This window comes from Antennarius striatus, chromosome 9 (genome assembly GCF_040054535.1).
Source record: "Antennarius striatus isolate MH-2024 chromosome 9, ASM4005453v1, whole genome shotgun sequence".
In the NCBI taxonomy this organism is placed as follows: Eukaryota; Metazoa; Chordata; class Actinopteri; order Lophiiformes; family Antennariidae; genus Antennarius; species Antennarius striatus.
Window position 1 is genome coordinate 10023472 of NC_090784.1, and position 20295 is coordinate 10043766.

Below are 20295 nucleotides of genomic sequence, written 5' to 3' on the forward strand. Positions count from 1 at the left end.
ACATTGGTATTATGCATCATAAAATAAGTTAATCGGTGTAATATTTTTGAAATATCTTCAATACTGTATAGACAGACAGTCCTCTTTACTGTGTATATTTACTGTTGTTTTATGTTAAGCATTTCTTGTCCTCTCTTCTTGTTAATCTTTATGTTGTATATGTGTCGCAGAAATGAAGGGGTGTTAAATTCCTCAATGGGGGTTAGATTTACTTGTCACAGCATTCTTATACTTCTCAGGATGTCGGATTAAGATGCCTTTTGACACTTGAATTGTACAGCTGGAAAAGTATGGAAGAGGATTTACACGTCAAAAGACAGTTACTGTGGAAAAGTCAAGACTTTAATTGTAAAAAAAATAATTTTGTTTAGCATTACAAGGATATGCCATGAATGGATATGTATGTATCCATATATGTATGTATGTATATGTAGCACAGGAATGAACGTTGAAAGAGAAATAACTTAATTTGAACAGATGTCAATAATTCCCGTCCAGCTTTGTTTCTCTATCAATAAGGCTGTGTTGCACAGATTCATGTCATGTCACTAGCAGGATAATTCGATTCACAGCAGTTCATTATACCCATGGGCAGCCAGATCACACCCCCAATCACATATTACGCATCAGTGACTGACGTGGTTGGAGTGTGTGTGTGGTACAATATGTCACATAAGGACAGGGAATTGAAGATGGAGATAAAAAGAAAAGATGAAGTGTGAAGCAGCAGGGCAGGGGTGCTAGATAGAGACAATGTCAGCTGTCACAAGTAATGAGAAAATGGTGAAACGTGTTGTGATGCAAGGTCTCTGCAGGATGCTGATGGGGTGGTGGTGTTTTTATTTGGATTATGTATTGTGTTTTTTCCATAGAGAGAACTGAACCTTCATGAGTGATGGTGGTTGTAATGCTCATCATGTCCTTTGATAAACTACAATGACCCCTTGAAAGGTCATGTTGAAGAGGTCAAAGGTCACTTAGGAGGTTTTGGGGGGGTCATGCTCTCCTTAGTTAGTGATGAATCACATGTCTGCAGCTTTGCACATGAGTGTGATTGTGTGCTGCCCATTGATGTGGGAGATGTTGGGATTATACTGTATATTCTATCATCAAACAGTATGTTCATTTTGGCCTGTCATTTGGCTAAAGTTTTTTATAGTGATGTTTGTATTTACAATATTTGCTATTGTTGATTTATTGGTAATTTTGGTCACAAAAATGCAAGGTTAGCAGTTTTGCTCTATTGTGAATGCATTTTGTAAGATGTATTTCATCATTAGTGTATTTCATTTTGATTGGATAACAGACACATTTGGCTTGTTAAAATAGTGACTTTTCAGTGCTTTAGGCTCAAATAAAATTAGATGAAGCAAGTGTGTGTTCTTGATCAATAACACAAAAGGCATTATTTGGTATGAAGTTATTTCCCATGATAACCCCTTGCATCTGTGCCTGTGTGAGTGTTTTCTCCTTCAGGCATGTTGGAAGCCAAGTCGTAGCCTTCGAGGACCCTTCTGCCACTATAGTTACGGGAGAGGAATGAAGACACATGCACACACTTGCACAGACATATAAACGCTTGAATTAAATTCAGAAATACCCACCTCATTGCTGCAACACTCTTTCTTTTAACTCCTTTCACTGGCTTTTTTTAACCATTAATATTTTATCTCTCCTCATTTCTTAAAGATGAACATGCCCACAATATGTGTGTGGTTATTGAGCACAGAAAAAGAAATTAAAGTAGCTTTTGGACAAAACATTGTTACTGTTTCTCTGGTGATTAATTTCTTCCAGCTCTGCCATTTTTGTTGTCAGGTAACTAACCATTGTCATTGTGTGCAGCCTCTTTCAGCCCTTTGATACGTGAGAGTAAGTGGAGCAAAGTCGGTTTGCTGGCCAGTGGACAAAGGAGTTAATTTCCTGTTATGGATTAGATATCAAAACTCCTGCCTTATTAATGATATGGAATAGTTTGAAAAAAAAGATCAACAGTTCAAGAAGAAAGCACAAACAGGATATGAGTGGGAGATAGAATCAGGAAAAATCAGAGATACACTCAGAGAGAAATACATAAAGATGAACCGACCATGGAGCAAGAAAAGGCATATGTCAGTTATTGTCAGGCCTGCATTAATCTTCACAAATAATTGTGATGCAACTTGGTTTTTCTGGTCTTGCCACTTAAAAAATGCTCCAAAATGTTTTCTTCCAGTAATACCACCAGCCATAGCAATTCAATGTACAGTGATCCCCCGTTACTTGCGGTTAATGCGTTCCAGGAGCACTAGCAAATAATGAAATTCCGCGATATTGCGACAGACTATTTTATTTATTATTTAAGGTAATTTAAACGTTTATTAACCTTCTCTTACTGATGTTAAACAACTTTATATCTTACCTTTTCCCACACTCTTATAGATTGTTTAAGCGCTTTTAAGTGTTTCTTTAATACACCGAAGTGTGCTGCGTTCCATGATTCTCTGAACGCAGCACACTTCCAGAAGCTGTCAGGTAATAGAATGCGTGTTCGGTATCACGTGACTACCTACTAAAAATCCGCGATGAGGTGAAGCCGGGCATCTTGAAATGCGAATGTGCGAGGGATTACTGTAGATTTGAATACTGTTTTGCACACAGTTTGCAAAATTGTATCCAGGAACGGCTTCTTTCATTACATTTTTTACTTTTTTAAAAGGTTTTCAATTTTAAGAATGCATTAGTGTCACAAAGGCGTAGTTTAATTACAATCAAATCAGTGATTGGTGTTTACCAAATTCTAAAGTAGTGTGAAGCTGTGAATTGAGAAGACATTGTTTTTAGAAATATTGAAGACTTTTATAGTTTCCCAATGCTGTGGTCATATTGTGCAGTAATAAGGAAAAATTAGCTGCAGAGATGAGGTGAGATAGATGATTACAGTGAAGGAGAGGAAGGACAGAGGAAAAAAGAGAGCCAGAATATGGATCAAATGCAGCAGTAAACAAGAGTGAGGTTATTTTACTCCCAATTAATGAAAGCAGAGCACTCTCCAGAGTCAATTCTTCTCCAGTTTAATTGAGTTCCCTTATTTCAGGAAAGTAATGGACTTCTCATTGGGGAGCAGTCATAGCAGTATTGAAGGAGCAAGAGGGTAGACAGAAATGGTTGTTGATGTGTTTTCTGGTGCTCTGGCTGTCTCCTGCTGGTGATTTTTCCCCCAGCAGGTGATGACAGACTTTCACAAGGTCACACCATTACCTCTTTCTATCATTCCCTCCTTGACTGATCTTCTCTAAACATTTGCACCTTCAGTCAACATTTACACCCTCAGCATCATTTTAGGTTTGGTACCTGTAATTATCAAACCTTTCCACCTTTTATGTTTCCCAAGTAAAACATGTAAATCATATTCAATATCATATGCAAACAAGAAAAAACAACAACATTTTGTTAATATCATTTTACATTTCTGATGCCAAAATAAGAACAACCTCTTGTTTAAGTGTACATTGATATTTGTTTTACAAATATCAGTGTACTAATAACAACAGCAGAATCAGAGCTGTCATTTTTTCAAAAGCACAAGGCTATCATGATGCTACATAGACTACGTGTACTTTTAAAGCCGTGATTAATCTTTATGCATAACTTGATGTAATCTTCAAAAACAGGACTGAATCTCATTAGCACCTCATTAAGACTTACGATACAGTTAACACGAGGATAGTCCTTTCTATGCCTGCATCAGGCAAAACAACAATGATATAAATTAATGTGTGATTTTTAGATGACATACTGTCAGTCCACAAAAGACGTGTGATGTTCTGCTGTCCTTCTTCACACACAACTCTGTCACTACCTTTATTGTCATCTTCAAAGTGAAGCAATTCCTTCTGCTGGATGTTGATACTTTTTATACAGAATTTAAGGCTTTATACTGTATTTAATATGACCTTAAATAGACTGTGAAAGCGGCTCTTCAGTCTAATTTCAGGGCTAAAATGAAGGAGTCTACGTTCTTAATCATCAAATTAACAAATAGAGGTAGAGTGAAGATGGTGTCTTTTAACTAGTGTGATTTTTCAGTTGAGATGTCAGGAGGCTGTAAAATGACACTTAAGCCACATTTTTTACGCTTTCTGATGCTTTGAACTGCATATTGCCTTCAGCATGTCTGCACCCCTAAGTTCTTCAAGTTGTTAAGTAAAGCCGTGAATGAATATATCTTATGTCTTTTTGTTTGGGGCACTATGTTGAGGAGGAATGGTAGGGGAAACCACACTTTCCCACAGGGTTTTTGTAGTGGGTGTTACTTAGTCATTGACCTGGAAATCCTCTGGCTACTGAGACACTTTATATTGACTACAAGTTACAAAGGGTGAAGTTCTATGCGTCTGAGCAAGTTTTGATTGTCCATTGACCTTTAGAGTAATAAGTGACAGAATTGTTAGAGTGCATTTTCATTAACACACACACCAAATAAAGTCTCACATGTCACATCCAGATTCCATATGGTAAAGTGTACAGACTGGCTTGATATACATTAAGTCATGCAAGATGACAGTCAGAAGATTTGACCTTTGAATGCCTTATGTTTGGACCCCAAAGCAAAGTTTGAGAGGCAATGCATACAGTGGATGAGAGACGATAGAAAGAAAATAAATTATATGAAAGGTTGCTCAACTTGGAGAGACTTGTAGCGGAAAGAGATATGGTACAATACATGTTTTTGGGATATTTACTTATATACTTAACATTTATGTTTGTGTATCTGTACGGTTATTTGTGGTTACATCTGAACAGTATCTTGTGTATGTGGGACTGTGTACATGTGCCTTGAAGATGCTTTCATCATAAAAAAATTCCCCTTATTTAGGATGGGTTGCTTAGGATGGCTTGCTTCTAATCTGTATTTGAAGTGACACAAGCTCAAGGCTTACAACTTGGCTATAGGTACATGCAAAGAATGATGGATGCACAGAAACGTACACAGCAAAATGCCAACCTCTGCAAGCCGTGGAGTTGGTGCTGTAATATACCTGGGGCAATTCTTAACCTCTTAGATGCTGAAAACAAACAGACAGATAGCTGGATATGAAAGAACTGAAGGAACATTGCTATAGGGAATCGGGCCACATGTGGCATGTAAGCTATTCCCTGGCTGCATGAATATCATTGTGTTTTGCAGTGACCTGATTAAATTGGTGTTCCCCATATGTGTGTTAAGCTGTGCATTCATGTACCTCAATATTCTGTGTTCCATTTTGTTGGATGTTGTAAACCAACGTTCCCTCTAATTTTTTTTGTGTCTGGGCAAACACACAAGCTTCCTGAGCACACTGAGGATCACTGTGAGCAAGATCACATGTGCACGCTGTGGCCACACACCAGTGTGTCACTTGTTCAAAACCTTGGATCACAGCAAGATACATTGCTTATTAAAAGAATCAAATTACAGGAGCAATTTTCAATATATTACTTTTAATATAAGTGATTTGGCCCACTTGAAATGAAAAAGACAAAAATCTTGTTCTTCATGAGATGTGTAATATGTTATATGTGAGGGTCATGCTTTGGCCATGGGGAGAATGCTGCTTTGGCCGGTAAGGTCCAGTTGCGGCCTGGCTTAGGGTCCTGTTCTGGAAGAAATGACATGTACACATTTCAGACATAACATTTTGTTCACATTAAAACATTCACATTTTGCACAATGACGTGTGATACAGTGCTTGTGACACAGTATAAATTCCTGTAACTGTCTATAAAATTGTCCATTTTACAGACAATTGTCAATTTCCCTGATGGAACCAACTGAGGGGATCAATAAAGTTCTACTACTACTAAAATATCTAATTACTCTTTTTTATTAGAATTTCTTCTTCTTCTCCTTTCGGCTTTTCTCTTTAGGGGTTGCCACAGTGAATCAGTTGCTTCCACCTAACCCTTTTTGCAACAAAAAAAAAAAAAGAAAATCCATCAGTAGAAAGTTGTGATGTAGGCAGTTTTATTTTGGGTAATCAGGCATAATTTAGATACATTTGACTGATTTTTGTTAATGTTAACTCTTACAGTGGCTCAACATTGAAGGTACTGCTCAATTCATCAATTCATACTTAAGCCATGAAATTGATTTTATTTAATCATGTGTTTTGTCATTCGGGCGTTTAAATATGACTTCAACATTGACTAATTACACATTTGTAAAAGATGAGATGTAAAATCTTTGGCTCAGCTTTGAGGTGACTCTATTCATCCTCAATTGCAAAAGTATTCAAAACCCTGCTGGCAAATTCAATGCACTTTAAAAGCCACATTTTCATTTTTGAAAGGCTTTTGGTACTAAAACTCCCTTGAACCTTATAAATGGTGTAGACTCATAAGACGGATGGAAAGGGAAAAATCTTTTTTCAAACTATCCATGAATGAACTTTTGCTAAATAAGGGATTCTGCATGATGCATCCTTGGCCCTTAAAGAAATGTTATTTAGAATAAATAATGTACTTTGGTTAAATGAGAAGGGCTTTTAGAGGGACTGATCAGCCACTGTGGAGCCACGTCAAGCTATTCAGGAGAGAAGATACCAACCAGGGAAATTAACAGGCTGAATAGAAGCTGAGACTTTTTAGCTCTATAATGAAACCCCCTAAGTCTGGATAGTCCCCTGGAGTGTACTGTACATGCACTTCCATATTTGCTTTCACATGAATGCTCACATATCATAAATAACTTGCAGTGCACCAAATCACATAAACAGATGTTTGAAATACATGTATGCCATTAAAAAGTACAAGTACTGTGGCACAAAGACACAATCATACTTATAAAATACAAAGCAGTATTTACAGAATATGCACCAATGTTTCATTTGTAATTGATTTGACATGATACTTTTTAAGTATCTTACTATAATATTATTTTGTTATATTATGGTTGAAACATAAAACCCTGCACAAGGTCTCTTGAAATCGCTTAGATTTGTTACCATGTTTGGCAGATGTTAGCCAGATTTTTGATTTGGTGTAGTTAAAGGAAACTGTCTCATACACCCATGACCTACCCCTAACAGGAAGCCAGATAATTTAAATTTTATGGCCATATATGGTCGGCTGCTATACTATAACAAAGTCCTTGACATTAATTCTGATCAACTTTGGGAAGAGTTATTTTAACACTATAAAGATATGCCATAGAGTTTAATGGTTAGCAGTGTAATAGAAAGTTGCTGTGGCTCCAAAAGATTTGCCCCTGGAAGAAATCCACATAGAAATGTTTACCTTTCATCATCACACTTTGTACTGACTGGAAAAGAAAATATGTATCCTATGTATTACTGCTAGTTGGTTATCACTGACCTTGAATTCATTCAGAAAAACCAAATTGCAACACCTGGATGATACAGTATTGTGGTGGTTATGAGCTTTTTTGATAATCAGATTATCAGTTTGTAGTCTGTTAACTGAAAGATTGAAGTGAAGTTCAACTTTAAATTGCCTTAATTTTCAATGTTTTCTCATTAAGTGCTGTAGCACTACCTCAAAATGAAAAGATGAAAAGTCATATTGCTATATTGTTTTGCCAAATATGAGGGAAAACATTTAGTTACCCAACGTATGAAGTTATTTCTTCATTAATGTTTAAATTGTATGTATTTATAATATATCAGTGGATAATCATTTAATCACTAAAGACTGAAACATGTTTCTTTCCAGCTTTTTGAATATATATTTTTGTTATGATTAAACACTGATTTGTAATCCCTACTTGTTAAGAGTGGTGAAATCATTTTGTCTGTTTGTTGGTGAGGAATAAAGAATGTTGATTTGCTAAGGCTGTGGATGCATTTCAGGTCACTGAGCATGTGCTGTTCCACTTTTCCAAACCTTTGCTTGTAATAATTTAAGACCTTGAAACCAATCATGATTGTTTATGCTTGGACTAATTTTGTAGGGAGTTATTCAGCCAAGAATGTCCTTTCACCCCTGTCAACCTAGCAAGGATTTCCCATTTGTGTTTCTTCTTGATCAAAGTAAATATGCACATGCACACAAACACAGTTGACATGCACACACAGCTGCACATATGCTTGGAAACATGTACAGGGTAGCTATATTTACAATAATTGCAGTGCGTTTAAAAAGGTGAGGCAAAAGTGAATTAAATTCTTCAAATAAATTCAATTTTTTGCACACAAATGCATTTGGGACACTGCAAATTCAATTTCAAATCAAGAAAACTGGAAAAAAAATTGAATTGAATAATATTTTACAGAAAGTCGAGTATAATGTTCAAATAATAGCAGTGTTGACATCTTTATTTTGAAACTCAAAAATTTACTATACAAACTGAGAAATGGCTGATGGTTCAACTCTTCTGAGAATCATAAACTAATATTTAGTTGGATAACCAGTTTCTGAAAACTGCTGCACATCTGTGGTGAATTGCATTGACCAAAGTCTGGCACTTGTCAACAGGTAGTGCAGCCCAGGTTTTTCCTAGGCTCCACAAATCCTCTTTCCTATTTTATTTCTTGATTTTGCCTGATGAATAACATTTTTGATGTTAGCCCACAGGTGTTCTATGAGATTAAGGTCTGGGGATTGTGCTAGCCACTCCATTTCTTGAATTTTGTTTGTCTGCAACCATGATTTTTCAAGCACTCTGGTGTGTTTAGGGTCATTGTCTTCCTGAAACACCCAAGCACTTTTTCTTTGTCATTTATAAACATTGAATAATTTTTACATTTTGTACTATTGGTTGACTAAAGGGGTGACGTTATGTCTCTTGGAGTTACTTTTTCACACACTTTTTATTATATGAAATTATGATAAAAATCATCATGGGGTTCAGAGTAGAGTCGCTGCTCCTTCGCGTCGAAAGGAGTCAGCTGAGGTGGTTTGGGCATTTGGTGCGGATGCCTCCGGGGCGACTCCTTAGGGAGGTGTTCCTGGCACGTCCAGCTGGTAGTAGACCTCAGAGCAGACCCAGGACCAGGTGGAGGGATTTATTTCGACACTGGCCTGGGAATGCCTTGTGATCCCCCAGTCAGAGCTGGTGGATGTGGCAGGAGAAAGGGAGGTTTGGGGCTCCCTGTTGAAGCTGCTGCCCCCACGACCCGACTATGGATAAGCGGAGGAAGATGTGATGGATGGATGAAAACAATCCTTAATGCAGTCTCATTTTATTGTTCAGTCAAGACAATCTGTCTGAATGTGTGTGTTCCTTTGCCATTACTCTGGCTTTTTTCAGTTTTTAAATAGCATTTTCTATATTATGAACCACTCAAGCAGATATTACAACTCATTTTTAGTAATGCAATATTTATCACACATTCAGCTCATTTTTACAAGACAGATGCCATCCATTTTACAGCACTGGCAGGTGTGTGAGGCATTTTTTTAAGGTCTATAATCTGGAAGCCTTGCATTTCCTCTTAGTGTCTTTACTAGGCCCATGTTGACAATTGGGATTCATACTAGCTCTGATATACCCAAAGGCCATGTGAGCTAGCCGTGGGTTACCTATAAACTGCACTATGTTATAGGTTATTGATTGGTCAACAGATTGCCTATATCTTGTAAAAGGCACCTCTAACAGGAATGCCTTTATTCACCACATTGGTAATAAGTGAGAATAAATGGAAACTGAAAGGAAGTCACCCCTCTCTTTTTTTATGGTTGTGTTTGGGCATGATTATGGTACTAGCAACTCAGATAGTCTTGCCCTTTGTGTAATTATCAGTCTTTAAGATGTATATTGAAAACTACGTTTCAACAGAAGCAATCTGGCTTTCGTGTCTTAAGTGCTCAGGCTGTCCACATCTATATTGTCTTTGACATTGCTTACCATAAATCACTTTTATAGACTCCTTTCATGCAATCATCTTCTATTGATTAAATTAGATATCCCTTTTTCTTGTTTTTTTACTTTCTTCCTTCGCTGTAATTTCTTCCAGTCAGTGCGAAAGGATAATAAGGCCTGCTTTCCTATGAAATTTAACAGCAGCTGTGTGTGTGTGTGTGTGTGTGTGTGTGTGTGTGTGTGTGTGTGTGTGTGTGTGTGTGTGTGTGTGTGTGTGTGTGTGTGTGTGTGTGTGTGTGTGTGTGTGTGTGTGTGTGTGTGTTTGAATTTTAGAGAAAGAGAAATCTCAGGGGATTCTGCAGCTTTACCTCTCAAACCCCACTCTCATCCCTCAATCACAATCCTCCTTCACAGTCCCAGAGCTCTTGCCATCCCCCTTCATTTCTTTTTGAGCTCTGTTGTCATAATTCCTCTCCCGACACCCACTTGGTGATAAAGGTGTTCTGTTTGGCATTTTGTCCCCCACCCTCGTTTCTATTTTCTTGTCTGACATCTTCCATCCCTGTCTTTATTTATTTTTTAAAATCATATTTTGATATTTGGCTACATTTGAACATTTGGGGAATTTTTATACATCTGTACAGTAATGTAAAAGAAAACAATGGACATTTGACAGGTCTTTGGATCTCACCATGGTGCTCACTCTCATTTAAACAATCAGGAGCACACCAGACTAAATATCTGAGGTTTAAATGGGACCAGGCTTCTTAAAAATGCTTAGTAACTATGTTCTGATACACCTGTGTGTGATTTTAACCATTTTAAGTGGGAAAAAATGTGGGGCTGACCTAATTCCTTCTTTAACATGAAGTTTTAAAAAGGCTTTTCTTAAATTTAATTGTTTAATTGTTTTTAAGTTGTTTCTTAAATTTTAATTGTTATGTTACTTGAAATTGATATTGAATATGTATAATCCAAATGTGTTAAGAAATATACAGGTTTTCATAGGGTGTCCTATTTTTTTCACATGACTGTACTACATACTTACACACTTACATACGCAAACCAGAGTGTTAAATTGATATAGCAACATAGTATTATTATTAGTAAACAATTTGATGTTGTTTCATTATTTTCCCACCACGCTTCCTAAACCAGCTATCTTGCTTTTGCTTTCGTAGAAATTTAGAGTTTTAGTCTTACTCATGGACATAGGCCGTTTAGTCCCTACTTTTGTTTCTTGTATTCTTGAAGATGTTCTTTTGGTGCCAGTCTTTCCTAGAAATGATCTTCCTCCTTCCTCTCATGCATTGCCATGTCCTGAACGCTTGTTGTCTAGTAAATGAACAAGTTTCATGTACTGTAGTTTGGTTTGTCAGCAGTCAGATCCCATAGGCCCAGAGTAAGCTGATGTTTTATTTATGCTAGTCATATTTTTATGGTTATTTTAGCAAACTTTTTTCAGTGAACTCATTCAAAGATGGGGAAGCTGTATCCTCCCTTACAGTAATACAGTGAAAGTAATTTTCTTCCACATTCAGTCAGTCTAGACTACCAGTCAGTGCTGAGGAAACAAATTGTCCTGTCAACAAGCATATAAAACAAAAGATGAATTAATATTTAACAAATGAACAAACACGACTGTTTGTAGATTAAATGTTTAAAGACTAAAATATTGTGATGTGAAACAAAAGCCATTTTGACATTAAAAGTGAGACAATGATGGATCCTGGGTCTACATTCTATTATAACTAAGAATATTTGGTGGAAGTGTTGAATATTAGAAGGGGAAGATTAAATATATTTGCTCTGTGATCTTGCTTGATCACAGTCTCACACACCCATGCACACATCAGCTCACGTCTTAATTGCTTGGACTTGATGGGTACTTAACCTTGCCCATGCTGCTTATGCAAATGCACGAGGTCAGGTGTGTGCTGAATGGCTGGCCTTTAGTCAGCTCAGCCAAAAAACTATGTTGAGTGCAAATGAGGAAGGAGAAGAGACTCAGGAGCAAGGACAGTTATAGGTAAGGTAAGTAAGTATAGGTAAGGGAGAAGTAAAAAAAAGGGATTTAATAATAAAAAAAACCCATGTCATACTGAACTTAAACCTGTATTGTAAAAATTAACATCCAGATGATTTGGGGGACCAAATACTTGAATGGTTCATCAGTCATGAACAAGCAATTGTGTCATGAAGCACATGGAACAGTTTTAAGTTGTTGGTAATTGAAACAGAGTTAACGTTCCTGGAAACGGCTGGCACCATGAACACTGGCAGAAGTCATCTGTACTCCTTATATATATATATAATATTGTTGATAAAAACTCCACTTAATGACACTAGTTAAAAAAGTGATAGATCCAGCGCTTGTGGTAAAAGCAGAAAAAGGCCATCACTGCAGCTCATTTTTTCGACAATGCCACTAAATTTTGTTGCTGTCATTTAATTAGAACTGAAGTAGACTGGATGGATGGATGGATGGATGGATGGATGAAGTAGACTGCTATTCTACAATGGAAAGGCCTCTTCCAAGTTTTGTGGTGAAAAGTTGAAAAGGTGCTTTATATTGGTCATGCTGTACGATACACTTTTATGCCTACAGTTATTTCAGCGTCATATTTTCAGCAAGGGGCTTCTCCAAGTCAACCTGATCAAGTCAGTCGGACATTTAGTCCGGTCTAATTAGACTGATTCGCTGTGTCCACTGAGCTGTTAAAAACCAGTATGTACAGCACAGCCTTCCCTCCATACATAAATACCACAGAGGTCATGCATGTATGCATAGACTACTGTCGGTTTTTGCCATTGATGTCCATGACCATCGGTATGTGTCAGCACACTATGTTCGGAGATGTGGGTGTTCAGACCAAGACCCTGTGTGTGGGTGCGTTTGGTCTTGCGGCTATTGAGAGGAGTAGCACGGAGCTGACAAGAGGCTGTAGAGATTTAGGGCGAGGTGCCAAGGAAACACGTGTGAAGACACACACACACACACACACACACACACACACACACACACACACACACACACACATGTCCCATCTCTGATCTTGGGGGCATCTGTTCTGGTCAGGGTCACTGGAAGGGAGCGCTCAGTCAGGCTCAAAAACATCACCACGGAAACTGCATCGCATAATCCCATTCTATCCCATCCCATCCTCATACTGCACGCGACGTGATTGGCCTGTTCCCCCTGGGGTTCTGAGATGATGGCTCATGCTCTGTCTGCTTACTCTCTGTGTCAGCTATGGCTCTGAGTATGTGGGCGTGGAGCAAGTAGCGCATTAAGGGAACGTTTGGTGCATTTTGGCAGGAGATGTGAAGTATGTAGATGCACCCCCCACTATAGGTGATTGGTGTGTGTGTGTGCGTGCACGTGTGTATTAGTGGTGTGAGTCCTTCATGTGGGCACGAGTGGGGAAACCAAACTAAAAGCAGACAACGCCTCACCTAGATTTGTTATTTAGCCCGTGTGCCTTATATCCACCACCAGGTTTTACCTTCTGTTGCAATGCTAGTGAATGAAACCATAAATTCACGTTAACTGAAGAGAGTAGATTTATAATGAACAGTAGAAGTGCAGATTCTCTGATTATTTTTTTTTAAATTTTCATAGAGGCGTCATACCCAACTACCTTTTTACACTTTTAAAGCACTTTCAGTTATTAGTCCAGCTTAGTAGCTTCCTCTTCAACAGTTGACAGTCATGAGTTAGATTGAGATGTGTCCTTGAATTAAAGCAGCATGACACAAACGGCACAGAATAATCATAATCACTATAAAACACTTAAATGTTTGCTATTATCTCTTTTTACTCTCTTTCCTCTTATCATATCTCACAAATTTTACTTTTCAGCTGTCCCCATTTTCAGTCATCTCCAGTCACATTTCTTTCTCCCCACTCTCAGACCCCTCCATCTCCATCACTGTCTTTGTTTTGCCAAGAAATATGAACATTGTCAACTGGCAGTTTGCATCCATTTTCATTGCTCTTCCAGCGTCCTCCACCCACCATACCTCCCTCACAGACCTCTTTCCCCTCCCTCACTCCCCCCTCTCTTGCTCCAGCTGTCAGGAGGCTTCATTATTAAAGATTCATGCTGGAGTCTGGACAGCTCTTCCAAAAGCTTTTGTCACACAGACCGAGTGCCTCAGATCTCACTGTCACTAAGTGGAGGTGACATAAAAACACACGCACGCACGTTCACACACACATGCATGCACGCACGCACACACACACACACACACACACACACACACACACACACACACACACACACACACACACACACACTGGCAGTATGGAAAATGATCATTTGGACATGGCGAAAAATTAAAATACAGTAAACATGTACAGTGATGGGAGGGTAGTTGGAGTTTGGGTATGGACAATGATTGTGCTTTTGTAACGTTGAGGTATAGCCAGTGATTATGCTGACTATACCTCAACGTTGTCTTTTGATGCCCTGCTAATGACTTTTGGCCTGTCTGCTGGTTTATGGTTTTGCCTGCCTCCTTTGTACCGTCCTATCTCTGATCATCTGGTTTTGGCCCCTGCCTGAAATTGACTACAAGTTTGGATATTCCCTAAGTTCTGTAACCTCTCTTGTCCTGGTTTTCACTATGGACTGATTAAAGGTTTTTGATTTAGTGGTGCTTGACTCTCGCGCCTGGACCCTTTAGAATCCGTAACATATTTAATGAGCGGGACATGATGTTAATTTATGTTGACGGTGATCTGTTAAGTTGATTGATTGTTTCAGCCCTAATCTATGCAAGTGGACACATAAGCATACATAATTCCTGACTTTCAGTACTGTCACACAAATGCTGTATAACTCAATGGCTATCAAACATTTAAAATTAAATACATAAAAACAAGTTTAAAAAAACGTATTTCTTCATTATAATTCACAATATAAATAGATCAGGTTTATAATTTCTTGTGAAGTTTTACATTTTTAAAAGATGGTAAAATCTGTCATAAAGTCATTATTATTAAAGGACGGCATAAAGGTACGCTGTGACAGGTTTCTTTTCAGATGTTTGTTTTTTTTTTGTTTTGTTTTTTTGGCTAACTTAACAGCATTTGGCTGAAATTTTGTTTGGCAAAAACTTACATAAATTTTCTTCCATATTTAACATCTGTTTTTATTCTCATTTGTTTGTGCAGAAAAGCCCAGGACCAAGACAAAAAGGTAGTAGTAGCAGGTTGCGTTCCTCAGGCACAGCCACGGATGGACTACCTCAAAGGACTCAGCATTATTGGGGTATGTTTATTGATGTATGTTTTTTTATATGCATGTTTTTTTCTTCCTGCCTTACATCTTATGACATGGATAAATTTCAGTATTGTTGGAATGTGCTTATATAGTCCCCAACATATGAACATAATTGGTTCCGAAAGGTTGCTCATTAATTTCAATTTCAATAGTCAAATTTCAATAGTCTTAATATTGTAACTTCTCAATTTGAGACAATAGTATTTACTGAGGAAGTAACGCATATGCCATCATTTTGAGTGCAACAAGGTTTCTATGCTTAACCAATGATTCAAGGTTAACTAGATAGATAGATAGATAGATAGATAGATAGATAGATACTTACTTACTTACTTACTTACTTACTTACTTACTTACTTTAATAATCCAGCACCCTCTCCTTTGTCTTGGAGATGTTGAGCTGGAGCTGGTTCTGTTGGCACCACTCCACAAAGTCAGCCACCAATGCCCTGTACTCCCCCTCATCACCCTCCCAGATACATGCCACTATCGCAGAGTCATCGGAGTATTTCTGTATGTGGCATGTATCCGAGTTGTGCCTGAAGTCCGATGTGTAGAGGGTGAAGAGAATGGGGGAGAGAACGGCCCCTTGTGGCGCCCCCGTGCTGCTGGTCACCATAGAAGACAAACAGTCCCCCATACGGATGTACTGGGGTCTGTCCGTTAGGTAGTCCGTGATCCAGCTCACGAGGTAGGGGTTCACAGCCATGGAGGTCAGTTTATCCTGCAGGAGCCTTGGCTGGATGGTGTTGGAGGCGCTCGAAAAGTCAAAGAAGAGCACACTGACGGCAGAGCCTCCGGCATCCAGGTAGGAGAGCACGCGGTGGAGGAGTTACAAGACAGCGTCGTCAACCACAACCTTGGCCTGATAGGCAAACTGGAGAGGGTCCATAGCACCCTGCACCTGCGGACGCATGAGCTCCCGGACCAGTCGCTCTAGGGTCTTCATTACGTGGGAGGTAAGAGCGACCGGTCGGTGGTCGTTGAGCTCAGTAGGGCGTCCTGTCTTGGGTACAGGGATGATGCAGGAGGTCTTTCACAGTGACGGGACCCTCCCCAGCCGCAGACTGAGGTTGAACAATCGCTGCAGGGGGTCCCCTAGTTCCGAAGCACAGGCTCGGAGAGGTCTTGGGGTCGTGGTGGGAGCAGGAGGTCGTAGCGAAGTTGGAAGTCCAGTGGTTGAGGTGGGGCCATTGAGCTTCGCAGTTCTTGGAGTGGGCTCAGGAGAAGTGGCAGGTGTGGAAGGAGAGGAAGCACAGGAGGAGGAGGGAGCATCAGTGGAGCGAAGGGCCGGGAGAGGCCTGGGACGAGGAGCTGGGAGTGGTGGGGGAGCTGAACCGATTGAAAAAGCTATTTAGTTCATTCGCTCGTTCACTATTCCCCTCCACAGTGCTGCGCCCTTTCCCGTTTCCGGTGATGGTTCTCATCCCATTCCAGACCTCCCGCACCTGGTTGCACCCCAGTTGCTTCTCCAGCTTCCTCCTGTACGCCTCCTTGGCCTCCCTCAGGCAGAGTCTCACTTCCTGCTGGGCCTTCCTCATCTCCTCCTCGTTCTTGCTCCTGAACGCCCGCTTCTTCCTATTGAGGACAGCCTTGACTTCCTTGGTTACCCATGGTTTATTGTTGGGGTAACAACTGATTGTCCTGACAGGGGCCACGGTGTCCACACAGAAGTTCATGTAATCTGTAAAACACTGAGCTGCCCCCTCAATGTCCTTCCCGTGTGAGCCCACGATGACATCCCAGTCTGTGGTCTGGAAGCAGTCCCTAAGCATCTCCTCTGCTTCCGGGGACCACCTCCTGACCTGTCGTGTTGTTGCTGGCCGCCGTTTCACCAGCGAGATGTAGGTGGGCTGTAGGTACACCAGGTTGTGGTCTGATTTACCTAGTGGAGGGAGGGGGGTGGTGGTGTATGCCTCCTTAGCATTCGTGTAGAACAGATCGATGGTTCTGTTCTTCCGTGTGGGGCAGTCTACACACTGGACCATAGTGGGGAGAGATGAGTCCAAAGTGATGTGATTAAAGTCACCGGTAATAATGACGAGCGCCTCCGGGTGCGAGGTCGGAAGAGCAGAGGTGGTCGCACAGATGGTCTCTCGTGCTGTCTCAGGGTCCGCACGAGGGACATAGACGGCAACAATAACGTGTGAGAATTCACGCGCCAGGTAGTAGGGTCTGATGCTAACAGCTGTTAGCTCCAGATCGCGGTTGCAGTGTTGATTTCACCGTCACATGTCCCGGATGGCACCATCTATCGTTGGTATAGATGATTAATCCACCTCCTTTCTTCTTACCGGCGGTGTTCGTGTCCCGATCCGCTTTCTTTTTGAAATCCTTTCCTTTGCTGTTCCACACTTAATGGCTTAAACCTTATGGCTTAAACCTTGTGCTAGACATTATGCTGCTGAATAGTGAGTTTTTTCTCAGGCCTGACATTTGCCTGTAGTTTGTTCCTTTATTTATTGCTCAGATTTAACATGCTTCGCAGTTCCCAGTGATGAGAAAACATTTCTACAACATACTGCTATTAGCACTTTTGTCTGGAATCATTGATGCATAGGTGGTGTTCATCATAGCTTATCTCACATTCTTGTGTTTTGTAGTGCACATCTTTTAATTTGATAATTTTTTTTTTAAAATTTCCATTCTGCTACATCAACATCTTTCCAGCCATTCTCTTACAGTGTCCATTTTATGCAAAACCTTTGATATGATTGACTGGCGGACCCTCTGTCCCTGAGATCTATGAATAGCGCCTGATTTTGATTTTAACATCCCGCCTCAAAGCGGTAATGTAATAGTCAGCGTTTGTGTGTTTGTCCATTTGTCCTTTTGTCTGTTCATTCGTCTGTCCGTTAGTTAGTCCACCAAATATCTTCGCAACCGTTGCAGATAGAAAGATGAAACAAAAAAAACATCACTCGGGCGGCAAAGGGGATGAAAATGAGATGATGACTTTGACCTTGAGAAAGCTATATCAAAGTCAAATTTCAACTTTTGTACACTCAAGAACTGGATAAGATAGAAAGACGAGCGAGAAGGCCAGTCTAAGACCGTAGATCAAAGCTAATGCTTTGATCTATGAAAGTAGGTCAGAGCACTAGCTTTGATCTTTGACCTATACAAGTATTCAGGGTAAATTTTTGAATGCAAGGGTGTCGCAGGATGTTGCAGTCTGTGGCCCCGTCCACATGATGACGGATTTTTTTAAAAACGGAACTTTTTAAAAACGCATCGAAAACAATTTGCATCCACACAACAGCGTTTTTAAAAAAAATCTCCCTCCACCAGTGCGTTTTCGAAGACGGCTATAAGCATGCCATACCATGTGGTGGCAGTATTGAGTCAAATTTTATCCAATATCCGTGTTTTGTTGTCACAACACACGGGCCCATAAATATGACGTCACAGCGGTTTTCGTTGCAGGCAAGACATCAGCGTTTCTAAAAAGTCGCGGATAGGCCGTCCACACGACAAAGCAGACCCAGTGTTTTCTAAAAAATCCACCTCGGCCAGTGTTTTTAAAAAGTTGCGTTTTCGTTCCGGATATCTGCGTTATTGTGTGGACGGAAGGCGTAAACGCAACAGAAAACTAGCGTTTTCAAAAAATCCGTCATCGTGTGGACGTGACCTGTGACTGCCTTGGTTTTAGTTTCATCTTTCCTTGTCTTCTTTTTTATTTGTCATTGCATTGAATTTGCAGTGACTTAATTGTCTACATTTTGGTACTGTTTTTCCAGCATTCACCAAGGTATGACGTGGGTAACACTTTGATATTGTTTTGTAGGACAGTGCGCCCTCGGGTAATGCGATCCAGGAACCACATGCGATTAACGAATTATGCGATAGAACGACAAACTATCTTATTTACTACATTTAAACATTTATGAACCCTCCCCATACTGATATTAAACCACCTTCCATTTGTATTACCTTTTTCCACACTCTTATCGACTGTTTAAAGCAATTTGTGTCTCACGTAAGTCCGAGACTCACGGAACGAGCGAACTTCCAGATGCCATCAGCCAATAGAATGTGCGTACGGTGACTGCCTACCAAAAATCTGTGATGAGGTGAAGTCATGAGCGTTGATGCGGGACTGCGTGTGGGCGTACTGTATCTTCTTAATTTGTGTTAATTTATTAAAACTTTTCTCCCCTCAGAATATTCCTTGATTTTCATATTGAATAGGCAATGTAGACTTTTACCATTTTCTTTGTCTTTGATCATGGCCATGAACAATCTGTGTTCATTAGTTTTCTGGCAGTGAAGTGAGAAATCAGAGTTACAAACAGGCTGAGAAATGAGCAAGGATCACATATGCATTCATTATTTTGTTCACTCCTCGCTGACTGAGAAAACAAGCTTTGCCTTCTAAACCTTTTTCACCACAGAAAACTATAATTTAATTTCCACATAATTCTGAATTCATTTTTTCCATAAATATGCACTGATTTGCTGAAAATGAGGATGCCACAGACTTATTGTAATGTGTAGTTATTTAAATGTCATTTTATACAAGCTTCACCATAAATAATGTAATTTTATCCAAATAAACATGCTATGTGAAACATAATTACACTGAAATGAAGAGGCATGTATGTATAATACAATTACATTCAGACAAACAGTTTTGTACATATGATAGCCTTAAGAGGCAAACATCTGGGACGTTTACCACTGTTGGTTTCATTTTCATGAGTAGATTGGATTATCCATGATACACACACAGATACAAACATATACACACACAAATTGATGTACACGTGCACAAGCATTAACACAAAACTAGACTGAGGTATGACTATGCACACACACCCTTGTGCATCCTTGGTCGTCACAATCAACCACGCAATGTCAATGACAGTTGGTGGGTTATGCAAATGAGATGCAAATACACAAATACACACTCCTTAATTTGTATCTAGTGATTGTGGTAACGGCCAGATAAGGGGTAGTTTGGAAAAAAAAGTGCTTTGTGTTGAGTTAATTTAGTTTAATTGACCTGTGTGTCAGCTTTTATATGCATTTCTGTTGGGTTGTCCTATCTGAAGCAGCTGTGATGTGAATGACAGTGTGCTGTGTGCAATGTTCATAGACAGTCACACAAACCTTCACTGTTTTCCATTGCTAAACATCACACAGATTTGGTTGAGTGCATTCAAGGTAACCAGATGATTATAGTGGGTAAGCGTTGTTTCTATGTTTGGGTGGGCCTTATTTATG

General features: G+C 39.6%; 1 protein-coding gene across 1 annotated transcript in view; it reads left to right on the top strand.

Annotated features, from left to right (window-relative positions):
• The window catches only part of cdkal1 (CDK5 regulatory subunit associated protein 1-like 1), a 252411-nt gene that overhangs the window by 58107 nt on the left and 174009 nt on the right, over positions 1 to 20295 (top strand). The window contains exon 5 of the mRNA XM_068323764.1: positions 14961 to 15057. Within this exon, the coding sequence (XP_068179865.1) occupies positions 14961 to 15057 (97 nt within the window). The remainder of the gene's footprint in view (positions 1 to 14960; positions 15058 to 20295) is intronic.